This window comes from Pelodiscus sinensis, chromosome 2 (assembly GCF_052426305.1).
Source record: "Pelodiscus sinensis isolate ZL-2025 chromosome 2, ASM5242630v1, whole genome shotgun sequence".
Classification (NCBI taxonomy): Eukaryota; Metazoa; Chordata; order Testudines; family Trionychidae; genus Pelodiscus; species Pelodiscus sinensis.
Genome location: NC_143053.1, coordinates 17,020,491 through 17,043,765, shown reverse-complemented (window position 1 = coordinate 17,043,765; position 23,275 = coordinate 17,020,491). Strand labels below are relative to the sequence as shown.

Below are 23,275 nucleotides of genomic sequence, written 5' to 3'. Positions count from 1 at the left end.
AGCAATTTCAGAATGAACGGCACAGGCAATGTTTCTGAGCACTTCTGCCCCTCCTTACAGGATTTTTGTTAAAGTGAAAAAATAAAAAAGCTTAAATAGTTAGATTTAAAGACCTGTTATTTATTTTTGGTTTGGACTTTTTTCTGTTATCTCTTCATTCATGTCTGCAAGGTAAGAAAATATAGCACAGGAAGACCTTTGAGTCTTAGCCCAAGAAGCATATATATATATATATGAGAGAGAGAGAGATTTTGTTTCCAATACAATTTCTGACATTCCCCAAACCTTATCCAATTAAACACTGAAGTCAAGAGTCTCCCATTGATTTCTATGGGCTTTGGATTAGGCCTATATTCTGACATAAAATGATAAACTAGATGTCATTGCTCACAGATACGTATTTATTTACATACTATCCAACTAGAAATGTTCTTCAACTTCAAGAGAAAATACAGTATTTCATCATATAGAAAGTATAACTGGACTCCATAATAATGAGCTGAAACATCATCCTATCTGTTTTTAGATCATTACTTTGGCATATAAATTTCTAGTGAAACAGCACCCAGAAACAGCCACGTATTCATCAGTTTGGCTCTGCACTTCAGTTGATGAAATAAAACTCATTTTTACACTGACCTCAACACAACAAAGCACTTAAGAACATGTTCAGTTGTAGGAACATGCTTATGTGTCTTGTTGGTTTGTGGCCTGCGGTTGAGAGTCAATGTGCTATAATTGAAATTACAGTGATTCAGCGGCACAAAGGAAGGTGTTCTACATCTGGAAGAGACTTTTGTTGAGCAATAGCTAGTGCCATCCATGCCTCTGGAATTGGTTATTAACATCTGAATGGGCCTCCAGGCTACAATTTACATTAGTATGGAATAAGAGTGAAGGCTTGCAAAACAGGCTCAGAACATCCTTTCCTAATAGTGATCTAAGGGTGGTGTCACTTGGGACTAAAGCTCTCGATGAAGTCAACCCGACCTTTGAGCATGCAGGATAGGTGAAATCCACCCCTATGTTGATGCTAGAATATGCTTATGCACAATGTAAATGTCACTGAAGTCCTCAGTGGGACTTGAATGGTGAACAGGCTGGCCCCTTTCCTCCTATTACATGTCCGTATGTGAGTGCACGTACCCACAGACACACCCACACAACTGAACTGCTGGTGATTAGGGCTGAAGGGATATCTTTTCTGACTGGACTGGAACATCATCCTCCCTAACTCAGAGATACTAAAGGTTAAATGCTGCTCAGATATGGGATTCCACGTCAAACAATTTTATGTCAATGGGAGTTGATTAGCAATACCAGAACTTTTACTTGAAAGAGTTTCTTGATCCTCTGACATAATCCTTTGCATTTTGGTAGCACATTCCTTGTAAGTGGTTCTAGGCACTTTATGTTCACTAAAGGACAGATCCTGAGACCCATTTTCATAATAAGAGACACTGTTTCTCAAATAGTGCTACTGATTTCAGGTGGATACATTATATTTTGTTTTTACACTGACATATTAGAATAAGCATTGTGTAATATTATAGGGTACGTCTAGACGACATGGCTCCGTCGACGGAGCCATGTAGATTTGTTTGTTTGGCAAAGGGAAATGAAGCCGCGATTTAAATAATTGTGGCTTCATTTAAATTTATATGGCTGCCTTGCTCTGCCGATCAGCTGTTTGTCGGCAGATTGGGGCAGTCTGGACGCTCCCGTGCCGACATGAAAGCCCTTTATCGACCTCCCCGGTAAACCTCATCCTACGAGGGATAACGGGGAGGTCGATAAAGGGCCTTCAGGTCGGCGCGGGAGCGTTCAGACTCGCGCACTGAGCCGACAAACAGCTGATCAGCTGTTTGTTGGCTCAGCGCGGCAGCCATTTAAATTTAAATGAAGCCGCGATTATTTAAGTCACGGCTTCATTTCCCTTTGCCAATCAGCCTAATCTACATGGCTCCATTGATAGAGCCATGTAGTTTAGACACACCCATACTGAAAAGGAGGCCTCTAGAATAAGGCAATGCATTCTTGAATAGATTCTTTTCCACCTGTGAGAATTACAAAAATTATCACTTAATAACATGCCATCCTGACAAACAGGGCCGGCCCACAACATTTTGGCACCTGAGGTGGGGAGCTCAAATGACGCCCCAATGCCCTCTTGCTTGGGCCAAAACTATGAAAGGTCTCAATTCTGCCTTCTTCCTGTTCTACTCCTCTCATGGTACTTCATAGGGAATACATATGCACCAGCAGCAGACACAATTTTCTACACTCTGGGTCCTAGTGGCGCCTCCCCCCTCCCCACAGTCTGGCACCTGAGGCAGCCGCCTCAGTTCGCCTCATGGTAAGACCAGACCTGCTGATAAAGAACAAAAAATAGTACATTTCCAGATACCAAAAGCATCTCTGAAAGAGTAACACTTATTATTACATATTGCTTGCTATTCTTTAGGAAAAAAATCCTTCCAGTTATATTCTGGTATGTGACAATAATGTGTCTGGACCGAAGTCTTTTGGAACTCCCCAGCACCTCTCTGTGACAAAGAAAACAGCACCGAGGTCTAATCAGCCCTGCCTTTTAGTATTCAAACCTTAGGGTGCAAATTTGATTGCAATAGATGATTAAAAAACTGCAAGCTTATGTAGAGTGAAATCCAGCATCATGCAGAAAAAAATTATTGAGCTGCAAAATGATCCAAATGCTCTTTAAAAAAAAAAAAAAAAAGGATGAGAGCAATATTTCAAACCAGCAGTTGCTGTTCTGTTCTTTGATGATGTCTCTTGTATTCCTTATTTTCTCTTCCTATTCTATATTTCTCATGGAACCCCAGAAATTCTCCTTTTCAACATGAATGACAGGCAACATTGCTCCAAAATGCACATTAGCATCACTCATCCCCCTGTGATTAGCAATATATTTTGTTGGTTCCAATTAGTGTCAAACTGTCTCACAGACACTGGAAAATTTCCTTTTCTCCAAAGCTCACCTTCTCCTCTGATTTGAATGATAGTGTTAGGGGCCTCATCCTGCCATTCTCACTCAAGAAAAATTGCAACTTAAGTCAAATGTAGTTTTGCCTAAATAAATTGAGCAGGATCATGCCCTAGATGAGACGCAATAACAGTTCTATCAGAGATCATTAGCAGTTAATACGGAATGTTTTCCCCCAGTCCAAAGCACCTTAACTCAGAGCAAAAGAGAATTTGTAGTCCTACCATGAATATATGAGCTACTTATGACAGAGTAGCATGTGAATGATATATGCTTTGGCTTATTAAAAACACCAGCAGTGACTGGAAAGAAAGCAAAGCAAATTGGCATAAAATTCAGCTGAAGAAATGAGTTGCTGAAATATCAAACTGCTGAAACACACAAACAGAAACTTCATTAGCATTTCTTGTCTCCTCAGGCAGAAATTCTCAGAAAAAATAAATAAAAAGACGGATCATATTTATTAAAATAAGCCCAGCTTATCAGAGTTCCAGCCACAGTGAATTAGTCATTCCACCCACTTTTCAAAGGAGCCCAAAATGTTCACTATCAACTAACCAAACATTTAGTTTTCACAATTATTTCAATCTAGACTGTAAGTGAGAAACTGGGTGAACACAGAACACAAAAAGTCCCTGAAAATCTTTTTAAAGCAAAGGTTTCTAAACTCTTACAATTGCATTGATCATATAGCAGACTCATAGATTGTGGGGTCAAAAGGGACTGTTACAATCATTGTGAGTAACAGTTTCAGAAGTACATAAGTGATTTGGGAACTGAAATCTCATTTTTAAAAGTTGCTTTAAGCGTCTGTGTCCCATTGAAAGTCGATGACCTTTAGGTTTCTATGTGACTCTTCAAAATGGAAATTTTGGCTCCAATCAAGTCTGATTTTCTGCACAAGGCTTATGGAACTATTCATGTGCATAAAATGATTCATGTGCATACATGTTTGCTAGACTGGGGCTTTATATGGATAAAATAGGTCCATTGCTGATCTAATAGGGTTTTTATAGTCTCTAATGTTGCACCTATACGAAAAAATGGTTCTAAGGAGCTTTTGTAGTGGGTAATTAAGTATTGGACACTGTCAGAAAATATACTCCGAAATGACCTTTAAGAATGCACAACTTCAAAGAGAAGTTACAAAAACTAAAGGCTTTTTTAAAAATTGTCATTACTTAGCTACAGAAATGTGAATGAAATGCTCAGTTAAATGTCACTCACATGTACATTAGCACAGTCCAATTACTTTTCCCTCTCAATATGATACACCATTAATCCAACATGTTACAGGACATATTTATATGTCTATATGACATTGAAAAAGTTCTTTTTAACCAGAGATTTCAGAAGGCTCAACACCTGTGACATATACAAAAATTAATCAAAGAACAAAATGCAGCCACCACTGGTTGAAACATAGCAGCTGATTAGTAGGGCTAGTATCATGGGACCTTTAATAAACATGAGTACCCAGGATCTCTAGTTTACACTGCATATGAAATATAGACCCTCCAGAAGAATTACACTGGATCAAATGGAAGAATGTCAATTACTAACTCATTAAGGTCAAACCCTTTAGCTGAGGTTTTCTTGGAGAACTCCTATTCTTGTAAAGGAGTAAGTTCTACCCTGATTAGCATAGGAGCACTGATAAGATCTCAAATAGAAGAGACGAAGGCCATGACACTTGCTCTTCCCCTTAGGGGACCTACTCTGACATGATGATGAAACCAATGCTTAGTGATCTCTCATGATAATATTATATTTTTTCTTATTCATAGGAACATAGTTCTTAGGAGGGATGGGTCCAAACTCAAATCCAAGATCCGAACACATGGGAATCTGTGTGTGTGTGTATGTGTGTGTGAGTGTGAGAAAGAGAGAGTGAGGGTATGTCTACACTACAGCGCTATTTTGAATTAACTTAATTTGAAAGAGTTAATTCGAATTAAGCTAATTTGAAATAACACATCTATACACAAAAACTATTTCGAAATAGCATTTTCCTGAGTGGACACTGAGTGGACCCTGAACCGAAGTTAAGGCTGGCTGGAACCAGTGCCAGCAGGGCATCAGGTTAGGACTTCGTGTGTGGGGCTGCTGCCTGAGGCTAACTGAGCTCCGTGTTTAAAGGGACCCTACCCCCATCCCAGACAGACAGTTCTCAGGGTTCCCTGCTTTCTTGTCTACCTTGATGAGGGACAGCAGAACAGTCCTGCCTTGGAGTGCTCTGAGTGCCCGCGCTCAAGACACCACAGCACTTGGCTGTGAGGAGCCAGAGTTGCCCCTGGGCACGCCGGTGCATCTCGTGGGGTCATTGCCATCAGGCTGCACTTGCTGCAGCCTGCCATCCAGGGGGTCTATCGTGGGGGCTATCAGGATCCAGGAGGCACTGCGGGAGAACATCCGCCCCGAGGAGCCCTCAAAGCCTCCCTGGTCCTCCCCACCGGGGGCTCATGCCCCATTCCTCCCTCATGTCCTTCCACTTACCCCTTCCTAGCCCCCCTTCCTGATGTCAAACAAAAGACACATATGTTCAAAAATAGAAACTGGGTTTATTGAACAAAACTGGGGGGGGGGAATGAACTTCTGGAGAGGCTGGGAAAAGGAGGTGGGAGAGGCGAAGAGAGAGGATGAGAGAGGGGAGGGGAAAACCTGGGAGGAGGGAGCTGGAAGGGGGAAGCAAGTGGAAGAAGGGGGTGGGAAAGCTCAGGGCCCAGGGTTGGGGGTCTCGCTGGACCAACTTGATTTTCATGCAAACCTGCTCCCGGGTTCACATGTGGCCTTTGGTGGCCAGGTTGGCAGCTATCCTGCCATAGACAGCCACATTCTTCTGTCTAGTGCAGAAACCAGGGATGTTGGGGGCATCCCCCCCCCAAACCTGAATAAGGTCGATGATCTCCATCCTGGACCAGGAAGGCACCCGCCTTCTCCGGGCCCTGGCAGGCTCCTGGGAGCTGGCAGATTGCTCCTGGGGAGCGGTGGAGGGCTGGCTGCCAGTGGCTTGCTGGCTTATGTTTGGGGCCACTGGGTCAGGGGTCCCGGTGGCCACTGCTGGCTCTGGGCTGTCAGGCTTGGAGCTGGCACAGGCACTGTGGCCAGGATCTACCCCTTCAATGTCTCCGGGGCTGGGGGAGAGGAGAGTAAGTTTTCCTGGTTGTGCCCAGAGTGGTCACCAGGGCTCCCTGGGAAAGGCTGGAGGCCCCCTATTTCGAATTAAGTGTCTACACAGCACTTAATTCGAAATAGCTATTTCGAATTTGTTATTACTCCTCGTAGAATGAGGTTTAGCAAATTCAAATTAAGTGAAATTAATTTGAAATAGCGGTTTTCATGTAGAGAGGCTATTAAAGTTAATTAGAAATAATGGCTGTTATTTCGAATGAACTTTGCAGTGTAGACATACCCAGAGAGAGAGAGGGAGAGAGCTGAATCCATATCTGAATTTTGTGATTTGAACTCATCTTTCATCCTCAATGACTGTGAACTTGAATTCCAGCAGGTGTAATAGAAGCCTTCAGAACTACAACCATTTCCGCCAATTGAGGATCCAGTCATTTTTCTTTCAAATTTTATACCTATAACTGCATCAACACAGACTAGAAAGGGCAGAGACATATGGCAAGCAATTTAATCTGTTGGGCCAGATAATAGCTTTTCTGAGACATGGAGAGAAAAATAAATAGCAAATATAGATATTGCTTTGTCGAAGTTGGAACTTTCTTAGTTGTACACCTCTTACAAAACACAATCAATCATTTTCCCCCTCTTTGGAATTTCTGCCTGAGGAAAACAGAAATATTAATGAAGCTTCTGTACCAGTAGATTGATATTTGAAGAACTCATTTCTTCAGCTCTGTTTTATGTCAATTTGGTTTGCTTTCTTTTCAGTTGCCCCTTCTGTTTTTAATAACTATAAATCTTTTGCAAATGTTGGAGAGTAGGAGAGAAAAAAGTGTGTGTGTGTATAATAGCATGATATATATATATATTTAATATCATGTTAATATATTTTTCTTCTAAACAAATGGTGGGTGGATAGCTGCTCTTAATTCAGTACAGCTTCTAGTGATATCACAGACAATATGGAATTTGTTAATAATAGTCATATAGACCAGAATTCTTGGCATATCAGAGGCCTATGTCTTTCAAAAATGTCAAATAGCAGATGCTGCTTCTGTGTTCTGTACAGTAGAATCAGACTGACTAACAGACAGACAGGAGGTGCAACAGATTTGCTGGGCCCCAGGGCAAGGTTAGGAGGTATTGACTCTACATTGCTGGAAGGGACGGGGCTGATTACAGCCAGGAGCAGCCCTAGACGAGCTGCCAGCAACTGGCGTCCTAGGCAAAATATGCGATCGGCGCACAATCGGCGCCCCCACCTCCAAAACCCTCAATGGCTGTTTATCTTGGTGCCCTAGATGACCGCCTAGTTCGCCTGTATTGACAAGCCACTGGTGACAGCCAGCCGTCAGTGCCACTGGGACTGTGTTGTGCTGCACCCTTCCCCCAGCCAGCCAACTCTCACAGCCTCCCAGAACATGCCACATTCCCACGCCAGACCTCAGTGCTGCCCTGAACACACTGTGTGAGGATCCAGTGGCAATTTAAAGGGACCAGGGCTCCTGCTGCCACTGTTGCAGTAGCAGCAGTGGTGGCTGGGAGCCCCAGGCCCTTTTGAATCTCTGGGCCTCAGAGAAGTGGTCCCCTTCCTCTCCCACCATTGATGGGCCTGCAGACATAGCTACTTAGCCAAGCTAACCAGAAACCTATTAAATTATGAAGTACAGCCGCTCCCCAAGTTATGAACAAGTTACGGACCAACACTTGGTCTGTAACTCAAAGGCTGTGTCTAGACTGGCAAGTTTTTCCACAAAATCAGTTGATTTTGCGGAAAAACTTGCCAGCTGTCTATACTAGCTACTTGAATTTCCACAAGAACACTGACAATCTCATGTAAGATCGTCAGTGTTCTTGTGGAAATACTGTGTTGCTCCCATTCGGGCAAAAGCCCTCTTGTGCAAATCATTTGCGCAAGAGGGCCAGTGTAAACAGCACAGTACTGTTTTCTGCAAAAAAGCCCCGATCGCGAAAATGGCAATCGGGGCTTTTTTGCGGAAAACTGCATCTAGATTGGCCACGGACGCTTTTCCGCAAAAAGTGCTTTTGCAAAAAAGCATCCTGCCAATCTAGACGTGATTTTTCCAAAAATGCTTTTAACAGAAAACTTTTCCGTTAAAAGCATTTTCGGAAAATCATGCCAGTGTAGAGGTAGCCAAAGTGTTCGTAACTTGGATCCCATAGAATTACATGGTGACTGCGCTGTTCATAAGTGCGGATCTCCGTTAGTAACTCGGATCCGCATTTACATCCGCTTTGGTCATAAGTGCGGATGGTCGTACGTGGAGGTGTTCATAACTCGGGGAGCAGCTGTAACTTCCTTTTTTATATGATCAGCTTTATGCCTTTAAGTTCATAAGAGATTCAGCAGATTTGGCTGCTATTTGACACAGCATTATAAGTGTATATTATTGATGTGTAAATATGCACATATAGGGTGTAAAAAATATGAAATTATATCAAAAACCTTAACGTTATCTAAACCTTTCTGTCAAAGACCTTTTCACACGAGGAAAAGTCATTGTTAAGCCAATCTGACCATAGAGTGTATTGCAAGTTGTTTGAACAATGTTGTCTATTTTAAAAATGAGTAGTCCTGTGGCACCTTAGAGATTAACAAATATATGTATATATATATATATATAGTATCATGAGCGTTTGTGAGCAAAACCCACTTTTTCAGATGAGATGATCTAAAATGGAGGAAAAAAAGGGGGACCCTCAGAATAAGAAGGGAGAAGGAGAAAAAAATACCTGTCAATTGCTGTTCCAGTGCTAATGAGGTTGAATGGGATGGATGTGTTCCATACTTAGCTTTTCATGTCAATAGGGTGTTGAATGTAAGGAAAGCTGGTGTTATAAGGTGTTAACCAGTTTAAATCTTTGTTCAGGCCAAGGGAGACAGAGTCAAATTTGCCTATGAAGATCAATTCTGCACTCTTTCTCTGTTGTAGGCTTGTGAAATTCCTTTGTAGAAGAATGGCTACTTTTAAGCACATTAATGAGTGCCCAGGCAGGTTAAAATGTTCCCTTACAGGTTTCTATATGTTACCATTTTGAATATCTGATTTATGTCCATTAATCCTTTGACATACAGACTGTCCAGTTTGCTGAACTAGGTTTTACCCACAAACGTTTATGCCGTAATACCTCTGTTAGTCTCCAAGGAGCCACAGGACTCCTTGTTGTTTTTGCAGATACAGACTAACATGGCTACCCCTCTGAGATGTGGTTGCATCTTATCTACGGCCTACTACAGATTGGGATATTCAAAAGTGCTCCAGTGACTTAGGTGCAGATCTCACTGAAAATCAAAGGGGCTTGTGCTCTTCCTCACTTAGTTGTTTTTGGACAGTCCTATCTCAAAAGACCATGGAAGTCAATGTGAGTTTTTGGTTTACCTTAATCCACACTGAGATCATGACTGACAAATATATAGCTGAGTCTGGACCCCCATTATATGAAGTCAGCTCTCAGACAGATGTGAAGCGAATTTTATGGAATTGGATGGGCAGAACTTCATGCTATAAAGTAGAGAGACAACAACCCTTCTCCTGACAATGCTGATGCAAAAATACAGGCAGTCCCCGGGTTACGTACAAGATAGGGACTGTAGGTTTGTTCTTAAGTTGAATCTGTATGTAAGTCGGAACTGGCGTCCAGATTCAGCCGCTGCTGAAACTGATCAGTTTCAACAGCGGCTGAATCTGGACGCCAGTTCTGACTTACATACAGATTCAACTTAAGAACCCCAGGCATCCCCAAGTCAGCTGCTGCTGAAACTGATCAGAGGCTGATTCCAGGAAGCCCGGGGCAGGGGCTTCCTGTAGTCAGCCACTGGTCAGTTTCAGCAGCGGCTGACTTGGGGACGCCTGGGGCAGAGCAGCTGGGGTGCTGCTGGGTTGCTCCAGTAGCGCCGCCGCTCCTCGGCGCTACTGGACCAACCCAGCAGCACCCAAGCTGCTCTGCCCCAGGCGTCCTGATTCAGCCGCTGCTGAATCTGACCAGCAGTGGCTGAATCAGGACGCCTGGGGCAGAACAGCTGGGGTGCTGCCCGGTTGGTCCAGTAGCGCCCAGAGTGGCGCTACGGGACCAACTGGCAGCGCCCCAGCTGCTGTACCACAGGTGTCCGGAGCAAAGCCATGGAGCACGGGGGCAGCGGGACAGCCCAGATGCGCCGTGGCTGTCCTGCTGCCCGCGTGCTCCGCGGCTTTGCTCTGCTTTGCCCCCCCGTCCCCTGGTCTGCAGATCAGGGGGACGGGGAGCAAAGCAGAGCTAAGACGCGTCTGGGCTGTCAGCTGATCGCGCGCTCTGCGGCTTGGCTCTGCTTTGCCCCCCCCCCCCTCCCCCTGGTCTACAGACCAGGGGGAGGGGGGGGGCAAAGCAGAGCCAAGCAGAGCCAAGCCGCGGAGCGTGTGGTCAGCTGACAGCCCAGACGCGTCTGGGCTAGCAGCTGGCAGCGCGCTCCGCGGCTTGGCTCTGCTTTGCCCTCCCCTCACCCTGGTCTGCAGACCAGGGGGAAGGGGGGGGCAAAGCAGAGCCAAGCCTCGGAGCGCGTGGGCAGCGGACAGCCCTGTCCGCTGCCCACGTGTTCCGCCGCTTTGCTTCCTCTCCCTGGTCTGCTGGATACCAGGGAGAGGAACGGCCCCGTTCGTAACTGCGGATCCGACGTAAGTCGGATCCGCATAACTCGGAGACTGCCTGTACCGAGAATTCAATACTGGCCAACTCACTGTCAAGAAAATTGACAATGTGAGGGAGTTCAGAGAACAAGCAACAAGAATGATATTAGAGTTCTTGATCTAATTTAAACTGAAAGAGCTAATTATCTAGAGGTTGGCTCTGAGGTGACTCTTGCAGAACAGGATAATCTGTGGATATCTGAAGGACATTAAGCCTCATGGAGAGACTGGTCTGAGAAGCTACAACTAGTAGTCGAATCCTGACACTATACAAACTCTCAACTCAAAGAAGACCCCTGCTGCCCAGAGAATCTTTTAGACTCAGCCCTGTGTGAAGTGCAGGCACCCAATGGGGCTGCCTTAGGAAGGAATACTGGCTGTCCCCTGATCTGAAAAATGAACTGTGAGTGCAGCTTATCTTCTCCCTCTTTTCTGTCCTGCTCTTCCTGCCCACTTGGCTATAGAAGGCAGAACAGATTGGGCACACTGCTCATGCTCTTTCCCTCTGGTCCCCTAGCTCAGATCAGAATAGTTCCAAGCACCTGTGCAGGTCACTTTGGCTTTCCCAATAGGTGTGTAGATGTCGACCCAGAAGCTGAAAAACTTAGACTATGACTCTGCACTGTCACAGCTTCATGTGACATTGGGCAAGTTGTTTAACCTTCCAGGGCTTTGTTAACTTCTGACCTACAGCAGTGGCTATTTTTGATATCCCTCAGCAGATATCAGAAGCTTTATTAATGGAAATTGCCTATCTCCTAGAACAGACCTTGAAAGGTCAAGGGTCCAGTCCCCTACCTTCACAGCAGGACCAAGTACCATCCCTGACAAATTTTTGCCCCAAATACCTAAACAGCCTCCACAAGGATTGAACTCACAACCCTGGGTTTAGCAGGCCAATGCTCAAACCACTGAGCTATCCCTCCCCCTATTATGTTCTATACCTCAGCTTCCCTATCTGTAAAATTGGTATTATACTTGACAGCAGTCACGTAAGGATAAATCCATTTGATGCTTGTCAGACACAAAGGCATTGTGAATTATATATGGTTAAAGGAGGAACTAAAAAGGAGAAATCTTATGTACACAAAGCCAGAGACTGTTCCTAGCATAATGGACAAATATGAAATGTAAAACAAATGCATTAAATATATTTGTGGAAAATTCTATGTTTTAAAATATCTTTGTGTAACACACAAAAATTGTTTAAATTTGATCTAATATGTTTTTCCCCAACTGATCATTTACTATCACTGGGAGAGAAAAAAAGCACATGAGTGTTTAATGTGCATCAAAGACAAAACCAATTTAACGCCTTTCCCATAGCTTGCTTTGGCAGTACGAATCAGCACCATGCAGCCACAGAGTGAGCATTATTTGTTTGTTTTCAGAACAAATATTGTAAGTAGATTTTAATGCACCGGCCAATATGCTAGTGCCCTGGTAATGGGCCAAAGCATTCACACACACTTGAGAAAGCACATTTCCTTTCCAGATGGCAAAGGTTGGCTCAGGAATTACATTCAGTAATTGAGGAATAGAGTCTTACTTTTCTTGACCTTGATTTGCAAGGAAAGAACTTATGCTGAGGATTGTATCAGTGTAAACAGATGTAAACCTGTCCACTGAAAAAGCACAATGCACAGGAAACTAATAAGGGACTTTATTTTAAAAGGCTTTGAGATAGACCGTAATGTTAATAATGCTGTACCAGAAGCCGGCAGAAAAGCAGAAAATAGGAGAACCCTCCCAACAGAGTTTATAATGGACCATATTTTACTACTTTGACACTAAGTAGCACTTTTCTCTACAAGCATTCCCTCTGGAGAGTTGGGAAGGCAGTCTCTAGCCAACACATGTTGATTAGCACCTAATTCCACAAGTCACACCACTGTCTCCAATGGGATGGTATGTGGAGTTAGGTATTACATAACAAAAAGAAGGGAATCAGAATGTGACTGTGGCTATGATTGGTAAGCATGAGCACTGAGCAAAGAAAGGCCAGTGAAAATAATAAATCTTTAAACCTTTGCTCAACATTTTGAATCATACTCTAAATAAATCTTTGAGCTTTTTGAAATATTCAAAGCAGTTTATTTCCCTGCCAGTTTTCATCTCAGAACAGAACAAGAAGGATTTCTAAAAATTTTGTAAGAAAGCCTGTTCTCATGAGAGTCTCAGCCTAACTTTTCAAAAGTTAGGTTCAGATGAGCAAGAGAACTGAAACCTAACTGCAGAGCTTTGGTGCTTCACCCATCCCTAGTAGCTATATCCCATCTCAGTGGTGAGGACAGGGAAGGTTTTTAAGTGAGCATCATTGTAACTCTGAATGGCAGACGCAACATCACTCCAACCCTATGGAAAATGAACTGCATTTAACTCACATGTGCTAGTCGATCAAATCTGGCAAAGAGTTCATTCAGCATTCGGACCAGCTCCTGCGCTGACAAGGTTGTGGAGAGGTTGGTGAAACCTTTAACATCTGCAAAAAGAATGCTAAACAAAGAAAGGGAAAGGATATTACTATTACAGTCCATTTCTGCCAGTAATTGTGCAATTATCCTGTGCATTGTGATTATTATGGACATGTTAAAAATTGAGAGGCAAATAGCCAATGTCTGGCCGGGGTGTAATTTAATCATTAGTTTAGAAAAAGGGAGGGAACATTTGAAAATTATTCTGCCTTTGCTGTGGGCCTTGCTCACTGGACCATTTGCAGTACAAAGAACTAATATGAAATGTGCTAAAATATGAGCACAAAGTACGAATAACTGCTTTATAAAAGAATCTTATGGTAGTTTTCATACTTTGTGTTTCTATAGGCAATTTTATCAAAGGGTCTCAAATCACTTATCAAGCACTAACTAAGCCCAGCCCGCCGACATGGGGGGCAAAAAAAGGCAACTGCACCGACGCCCAATGATTCAAAGAGGTCTAGGGCTCCTGGCAGCCATTGTTGGGTGCCCTAGACCCTTAAAATTGCCATCAGAGCACCATGCTGCACACTCTGGGTGGCGTTAAGGGCTGGACGGAGCCAGCATGGCATGCTCCGGACAGCATGGAGGACTGGCTGCCACCAGCCCTGCCCATTCCATTTAAGGCCCCACCCCTTCTAGGAGTGCAGAGCTGACCCCTCCCGCACTCCGCCCAGGGGCCTGTGGAGTCTGTCAGCACCTCTGACTAAGTCTTTATATTTAGCATCATTATCCCATTTTATGACTGAGGAGACTGACGCAGAGCGGGGTTAGGGTCCAGAGCCTCAAAGATATTAAGTGTTTAGTGCCCAGTGATATTGATGGTAATTAGCATCTTTGAGGGGTAGGACCAAAATGACTTATCCAAGGTTATGCCGCAAATCAGTGTGGGAGAGTTGGGAATGAAGGGTGTAATGGATAGAGTGCCACACTGGGACTTGGGAAACTTGAGGCCACGCCTGGTTCAGCAGACTTCCTGTCTGGCCCATAGAAGTGTTGTGAGGATTAAATACATTAATGGCTGTGAGGTGCTCAGGGGCTAGGGTTATGAGAGCCATATAAATTGACAGACAGACACCCAGAAGTCTTGACTCCTAGTCTTCAGTCTCTAATTGGCACTGTTGCTCAATACAGAGATGGAAATTGTCTGTGTGCTGCCTTTCTTGCTGTGGAGGCAGGGATAGCTCGACACACTTTATTCTTTGAGGCTGGTCTTCAGGTGTAGCCAAATTATGCTCATTGTCAGACACAAAGAGGGAAACATTGGCCTTACTCTAATATGTGCTCTGTAGTCTTCAGCCCACAGGACCATGTCTGCCACTAGGAATGGACATAGCACAAAGGGATGGGCCCCTGTTTTCTATTCCTAAAATAAAAACAACCTTAAATGTAAGTGTGTGTGCATGTGTAAAGTCTTTAACAGTGCTGATGCACAAAGAGACAACCTTGCCCAAATGGTTTGTTGTACCTAAGGCTATGTCTACACTACAGCCTATGCTGGCATAATTTATGTAGATTGCGAGTGTAAAAAAGCCACCCCTCTACAGCAACCGACATAAGTGCTCGTGTGCATCATGGAAGTGGTTTTATTATGCCGATGAGAGAGCTTTCAACTGCTGGCATAGAGCATATTTACTAGATGTGCTGCAGCTGCACAGTTGTATCTTTACTGCTATGCAGCAGCAGCACTATACACATAAGACTTATCATCACAGCAAGATGGATCGAAACTTCAGCAATCAATCCACTGGCAGTCAATTTGTCGTGTCTGCTTAGACAAATCAGACTCAGAGTGCTCTCCAGTTGACTCTGGTACTCCACCAGAATGAGTAGAGTGGCTGTAGTTGACCAGAGAGCAGCCTCCACTGACTTGACTGAATAGAAAACACCGTGGCGAGTATGTCGACTTCATCTATACTTCTTGCACAGCTGAAGTTGCGTAGGTTAGGTTGATGGAGGGGTTTAGTGTAGACAGATGCAGAATAAGAATGTGCCTCAAATTTCTGACCTAAGTATGCAAAAGCAAAGTATTCGGAAGATGAAAATAAAAGGGAAGGAAAGCAAAGATTTGTGTGAGGGAGGAAGTAAAATTCAACATGAAGTGTTTCAATTTGGCCTAGTACAACAAATAATAGGGAGTGGACACCATTACAACTTTATAGTAACATGACAATCAATAGTGAATCTTGAGATTTAGCAAACACTGATCCAGCTGAAGACCTTTAGTATATTAATTGAATAATTAAATGCTAAATCGAGACTGATGTGAAAATCAGATTATGATCAGGAAAAAGTTAAAATATGACTAATTCACAGTTCCCTAGATGCAAAAGCTAATAAAGAAATTGGATGAGGGTTACTAAGAGGCTGGAAATCTAAAACAGGACTCTTCCCAGTAGGTTCCACTAGGGCTCATATAAAGAAAGGGGGGGGGGGGGAAATCAAGAAATCAAAGAGGAATGAATATTAGAAATTAACCTAGAAAAAGATATGGAAATAAGAAAAGAGTTTTTTTAAAAAAATTGACATTTTGTTCCTGATTATCATGATATTGCTATGATGTATTTCAAGGGGAAAAAAACTCCTGGGACTTAATTTCAGGGATGTTGAGCACTTGAACATCCTACTGACTTTATTGGTTTTTGGAGCTCTGCATAAGAAGGCACTCAGTTGGATGGACTGCAGGAAAAGGGGATCAAACCTGCGCATGTGGTAGCTATGTCTGGGAACTAAATGGTTTTGGGATAAAATTATTGAAGAGATTCATCTGATGACAGAATGCCAGTGTCCTAGAGATCTCCTGACTTGCTTACTTCATGCTCCACCTCAAGATGGAACAAAACATGAATTTCTTTTTCTAGTTAGCAGTGAGATTTTGTATTGTCCATTATTAAAAAAACATGAGCCCTCCTGCTACGGAATTGTGGTGTAATAAAATATGGGCTGTCCTTGTAATGGAAAAGCTTTCATACCAAGTATGTATGCACAAGAGGTGCCTAAAAGAGGTGCCACCCTGAATTGAGCAGAACAGTCCTGAAATATAAAGTTCAAGTCCCGGTCTGGGTTTGAATGACTATGGGATAGCATTTATCCCAAATTCTCTGTGGTGCTGTTCTATGCCTGCCCGAGGTTCAGGAATGGCACTATCCTCATCCTGGGTGGGGGAGGGGAGATAAGATGGGCTTCAGCCCCTCCTCGGCATGAGGCCTCACCCCCTTACTTTTTCAAAATAACTCCTGAGTTTGAAGCTTATTTCAAAATAGAGATTTCAGGAGTTATTATTTCAAAATAACTTATTTTGAAATAACCTGGTAGTGTAGGCATATCTCCAGTGTTTGCTGAAAAGCCATAACTAGTGCCCTGCAATTCCCTAGAAATCCACTTTATTTTATGTGGTTATCTGCATATGCGCTATTGATGCAGAAATCCACAATTCACTTTTGCAGATATGCATGTGGATGCAAATATAAATTTTACATTTAGAATCCTGAACTTGTGCAGATATCTACTTTATATCTGCAGGTATCTGAATCTGTGGATGTGTGTGGCTCATTTTTGCAGATATCGATGGGGGTTCAGATACAAAATTTTGAATCCACGCAGGACTCTACCAATAATCATTTTTAAGTGGGAGATATGTGAAGTATTTCATATATTTCTCTGAAAACCTAGAACCCTTTACTATCAGTATTTTAAAGATGATGGTAGGATTACTTAAGTAACAACATAGCACTTTAAAGACTAACAAGATGGTTTATTAGATGATGAGCTTTTGTGGGCCAGACCCACTTCCTCAGATCAAGTAGTGGAAGAAAATTGTCACAACCATATATAACAAAGGATACAGTTAAAAAAATGAACACATATGAAAAGGACAAATCAAATTTTGGAACAGAAGGAGGATGCGGGGGGGGGAGATAGATGTCTGTTAGCTAATGGTATTAGAGGTGATAACTGGGGAAGCTATCTTTGTAATGGGTAAGATACCCAGGGTCTTTGTTGAGACTCACGCATAGAGTGTCGAATTTTAGCATGAATGACAGTTCAGAGGATTCCCTTTCAAGTGCAGATTCAAGTACCTTCCCCCCCCCCCCCCGCATTCCCCTTCTGTTCTGAAATTTGATTTGTCCTTTTCATATGTGTTCATTTTTTTAACTGTATCCTTTGTTATATATGGTTGTGACAATTTTCTTCCACTATTTGATCTGAGGAAGTGGGTCTGGCCCAGGAAAGCTCATCATCTAATAAACCATCCTGTTAGTCTTTAAAGTGCTACATAGTCCTGTATTTTGTCTCAGCTACACCAGACTAACACGGCTACATTTCTATCACTTAAGTAACAACAACTTGCTACCCATTTGAATTTTCCTACAAAAAAGTTACTGTGATAGAAGATGAGAAAGGACAATAAACTAAATTTTTAGATAGTGTTGTGTAAACCTATTTTAAAGATTCCTGTATCTTTAGCCACCTCCCATACACTAATATTTGTGGGTTGCTTCTAAGGCCACAGGGGTGGCAGAAAATTAGTTTACATTTTGTAAAAGTTGAACGTCTCGTTTATTGAAATGATCATCCTGATGTTACAGTGGGGTGTTTCTTTGAAATCAAGACAAATGCTTTCCTATTGTATCATATACCTTAAGAAGAAGACACTTATATGATGGCAGTTTTATTACTCTTAGTTTGGGACAGCCTCACAACAAACATTGTGGGGTAAGCTTGATGATTCAAGGGAATCATGTTTGAACCAAAGAGCTTGTCTAAACAGAGAGATAGGTAGTGTGTGTTAAGCTGAAATATAAATCGACTTCACATTAGTGTGCTGCGCACTAACTGGCTGCATTGATTCTGCTCCTGCACACAAAAATTTCCATATTGCACTTTGTTCTACCCTACCTTATAACAGCAGTGCGTCAACAAGCACTACGTATTTTTAATGCATGGTAGCAGGCTCAACACCGACAGTTACTGCAAGACACTCGAGTGTGCTATAGATTTACACTACACCATACTACATGCTAACTGTCCCAATAAGCAAGCCCAAAGAGGGGAAGAGATTCTGTAACACCTTGGATGCGAAAGCTAATGACTGGGGTGCAAATGATTAGAGATTGTTATTTACTAACTCCCCGTGCTGGCTGTTCCCATATCGCACCTGAGTTGCAGCTTTATGTCTACTGGATAGAGAAGTTGGATATGGGAGAACTAGGAAGAGGAGAAAATGGTGATGAAGAAACTTGATTGTATGATCACTGCCAAAAAGGGCAAGTCATATGAATTCAGGGCAACCAGCTGGTAACCCTACACTTTTGATAAGTTTCCCAGCTGATCTGTTAGTTGCCAGGGAACAAGATGTTCTCCTTAAGCAAAGGGAACATAGGGAGGAAAGTTCATGCTGAACTTCCCACCTATTTGTTGGCAAAGCTCACAAACGCTCATATTGTAAGGCTGTTCTTGGTCAGGATCAAATAAAGCTCTGGTGGAGTTTATTAATGAACAAAATAAACATTTCATTTTGTTGCTTCCGCGTGTAAAGAAAAAAGGCAGTGTTCAATTTGAACAGCTGTTGCAAAGGCATCCAACCATTCTGATCAATAAGAGAAGGCTCTGAAATGCTCATCTGCTCAGGAAAAACAAAACTTCGTAGAATTTCAAATAAATGAATAATAATTGATCAAGGGGTTAAAAAAAAGAAAAAGAAAAAGAAAACAATCACCCCCTTTCCACCCAAGCACTCACCTGACGTTTTCATAGCGGTGAATATAGATCTTATGGAACTGATGCTGCAAATGCTCATCTTCCACATTGGTCATGTCATTAATCATCTCTAGTACAACAAATCGAGGTAATACGGAGAGCACCAATCGTTCCTGAACAGAAGCAAAATAAAAAAGGGGGGGGGACGCTTTAGACTAAGTCTGTATTAATCTTTCACAGCAAAAGGTATTTGGTGCTTATATTGCACATTTATAGACCATTTAATCAGCTTTTTCTGGATCAGATCCTCAATATTGACCTCTTTTTAGAAGCTCCAAATGATATGGGTAACACACACGTGCACATAGCGAGTTAATAAGTGCACAGGGAGGCCCTAATCCTGCTCATCTAGAAGTCAATGGGATGGATAACTCACAGGAGTAAGGAGAAGAGGATTTGGCCCCAAACTTCACCTGACAGTACAAGTTAAAGACACAATCATAATATAAATAAAATACCTACTTGTGCCAGACTCTAAGGGGCAGATCCTCTATTGCTGTAAATTAGCATAGCTCCATTGACTTCAACACGGCCATGATGATTTACTGGCACTCAGCACAGACCATGTTATTAGCTGGCACTCACTAGACACCAGTCTAAATTGTGTTACTGATTTGGATGTATGTAAAAGGCTTATGTGTCATCAGCAAATTTCATTCTTCTTTAATGCCCAATAATTTTGCTAGCCTTCCACTCCAGAGTGAGCCTCATTAAACTCAGTAGGAGATGCTGAAGATGATGGATACCAGCTATGAACTGATATGGATTTACAACGAGCAGATTTACCCAGAATTTCTCAGGTCCTTAACACAATTAAAGTGTTTTTATAAATAAACGTAAAATGTTTATGCTTTATTTAAATGACTGTGTATATTTTTTAAAAATACAGTGTTATGAAGTTTATTTTTATTTTGGATTTCTTTAAAAAGGGGATAGTTAATAATTTTCTGTTTATTTTTTAGTACTTTTTTTAAAAATGGCAATTCCATCAGGTATTTTTCCTTCATCCCTATAAAGGCTCATCATTTGCTATGTTTTAACAAAAAAAGGCTATAGTCAATTTTGTTTCCAATAACATTTTCCTCTAGTTTTCAAACTTTAAGCATTGATTTAGCTGTGCCAAAACTGAACACTGCTCCAAATGTCTCCATTTTAGCTCTTTTCTGTAAGATTTATTGAGAGGTAATCCTATTAAGGGTTCATCCTATTTTTCTGGCTCATCTTGGTTCAGTCTTTTTCACCATTTGTTTGGTTATGTCAGTTTTGAGAACTGAACTTGCTTTGTTGACTATCTCTTTTCTGTTTGGTTTTCTGAGAAGCAATCCCATTCCAGACACATCCCATTTTCCTGGCACAACCAAACTCTTACATTGCTTTAAGTTATGATAAGAGGAAGCTATGTACTGAATTCGGTGGGCTTACCTCCTACTATTTAGGAAAAGTCCTCGATCAAACAGAGACAGACAGACAAAATCTCTAAAATATATAGAAGATATTCGTCTTATCCAAAGGGACAGACTATGTACAGGTGCTTTTTTATTTTTGTGAGGGGGAGCGGGAGACATTAGTTGGTTGCTGGACTTTGTGCCACTGTTATGACACTAGTCATGCTAAAGATGGCAGGGATGCATGAGACCACACATAACGGCTGTTGACTTGTGTTCCCATTGGAGCAGAGCTGATTCCCACCACCACCAATGTTGCTCTGTTCCTAATAAGCACAATCTGGATGTAAATGTTTTGTGAGGAGGAGGGGAGAGTCTAAAGCAGATGGAAGAGAGAGTGAGAGAATCAAATAATAACAACAAAGACAGGATAAAATTCTCAAAGGAATCTCAGAGATATAGGACCCAAGTCCCATGGTTCAAAAGCAACTTAGGCCAAGATTTGCAAAATTGACTAGTGATTTTAGATGTGTCAGTTTTGGGGGTTTTAGTTGGAGATCCTTCAAAGAGCCTGATTTTCTGAGTGTGCTAAACACCCAGCCTTTGAAAAGTAGTCTCCATTAAGATTGCTTCAATTTGAGCTCCCATGACTAATCACTTTTGGAAAACTTTAAAATTTGGTCTTAGTGGCCCATGCTCCATTGATCTTCACTGAAAATAGGAATTGGGCTCCAAGTCACTTACGCACTTTTGAATTTTTTACCAATAATCTCTGAAAGTAAAGCCTACACAAGTAATCAGCAATGACTAGTCCAAACAACTTCTCTATCTGCTCTCAATACAAAACAAAAAAACAAACAAAACAAACAATTCAATAGGCATCCCATTCAGCATTTAATATGAATAACTTTTAGACCGAACTAATTGAAGAGAAGTGGATTCAGCTTTACTATTAATTTTTATAAAATAAAGCAGCTCTAACCACCCAGCCTCTTGTCACACATAAAACGATCAACTCAAGGTGTCGACTATTTGGACCCCAGATCCTATCCTCTCATATCTATTGGAAACAAATCTAGCAGCTTCTTACTATATAGAAGATATTTTGGCCTTGGAAAGGGTTCAGAAAAGGGCAAATAAAATGATTAGGGGTTTGGGACAGGTCACATATGAAGAGAGGCTAAAACAACTGGGACTTTTCAGTTTAGAAAAGAGGAGACTGAGGGGGGATATGATAGAGGTATATAAAATCATGAGTGGTGTGGAGAGGGTGAATAAAGAAAATTTATTTACCTGTTCCAATAATAGAAGAACTAGAGGACACCAAATGAAAGTAATGGGAAGCAGGTTTAAAACTAATAAAAGAAAGTTCTTCTTCACACAGCGCATAGTCAACCTGTGGAACTCCTTGCCAGAGGAGGCTGGGAAGGCTAGGACTATATCAGAGATTAAAGAGAAGCTAGATAATTTCATAGAGGTTAGGTCCATAAAAGGCTATTAGCCAGGGGATAGAAATGGTGTCCCTGGCCTCTGTCGGTCAGAAGCTGGAGATGGATGGCACGAGACAAATAGCTTGATCATTGTCTTCGGTCCACCTCCTTTGGGACACCTGGCGCTGGCCACTGTCGGCAGACAGGCTACTGGGCTGTATGGACTTTTGGTCTGACCCAGTACGGCCATTCTTATGTACTATAAAAACTCCATTTTAGTCAGTTTGATTAAAAGACTCACTCACAAACAAATGCCAAGCTGTCTAGAGTGGCTCACAACTGTGAATGCAAACCTCAAGGCAGACTATCAAGAAGTAGGCGCAACCCTCCTTCCCTAAAAAGCACCAAAAATTAGTGATATGTTTTATAATTAGATGTTACCAACCCAGTAACAAATGTGAATTCCTAAAGCATTACCATAGCCTTACCAGGGAGTCACAGATTTGTTAAACTTGGGTGTACCAGTTTAACTTGCAAGCTAGACTTTGTGGTAGATGATCACTTTAAACCAATAATTATATTCATCAGCAATTTCTGCAGCCTCCCAACGTATGGAAGGTTTTTGTCACAGATGACTGCCTTCAACTCCTCGGCAACTACCCATAACAATTACTCCTGGGTCATCAGATCGAATAGTTTTTGATAAACGCCTTTAATCTTGCTTCTATTGTTCATGAAATTATACATTTTGTGTCTGATATTCAACATGTGTGATATTGTCAAACATTTTAAGATTTCTGTACTTCAGTCAATAGGATTTGGGGTAAACTTTAACCTCTTTAATATATTTTCTAAAAATTTCTTACACATCTTACATCAGCTTCCTCCATATCATTAAAACTTGGCACACCCTTAATATGATCATGAAGACAGTCATCCATTTATCCTCTGGGATTTTGTGTATCCCAACACAGTCTTCTTACAAAAGTCTTCTTTCAGTCCAAACATCTTCAGTTCCACAGGTAAACTGCACATTTTGCTTCAGAAACTAGAACGTGTATTACCAGTACTTTACCTGCTGGAAATAATGTGAATAATGTTCTTTTTAAAGATAATTGGTCTCTCCTGTGCATCTCTCCGCATGCAATTCTAATGCACAACATCACTATACAGTGTCTCTTCATTGTTAAACCAAGCTGACCTCTGGAAAGTAGAGGGGCATCTACACTGCACCCTTATCTCGAAACAAGCTACGCAATTTGAGCCATGCAAGTTGCACAGCTTATTTCAAGTTAATTTCAAAATAGCTCATTTTGTAATTTGGTGCTGTTTACACAGTGCCACATTGTGAAATAAACCTGAAAAGTCCCTTAAACATCATGGAGCGAGGGTTACAGCCAGGGGCAGGTAT

General features: G+C 42.0%; 1 protein-coding gene across 2 annotated transcripts in view; it reads right to left on the bottom strand.

The window, feature by feature from the left end:
- The window catches only part of ADCY8 (adenylate cyclase 8), a 217,516-nt gene that overhangs the window by 107,682 nt on the left and 86,559 nt on the right, over positions 1–23,275 (bottom strand). For both annotated transcript variants that reach the window (XM_075920134.2, XM_075920135.2), the window contains exons 3-4: positions 19,032–19,162; positions 13,200–13,311 (exon numbers count right to left, since the gene is read on the bottom strand). In XM_075920134.2, coding sequence (XP_075776249.1) covers positions 13,200–13,311; positions 19,032–19,162 — 243 coding nt within the window. The remainder of the gene's footprint in view (positions 1–13,199; positions 13,312–19,031; positions 19,163–23,275) is intronic.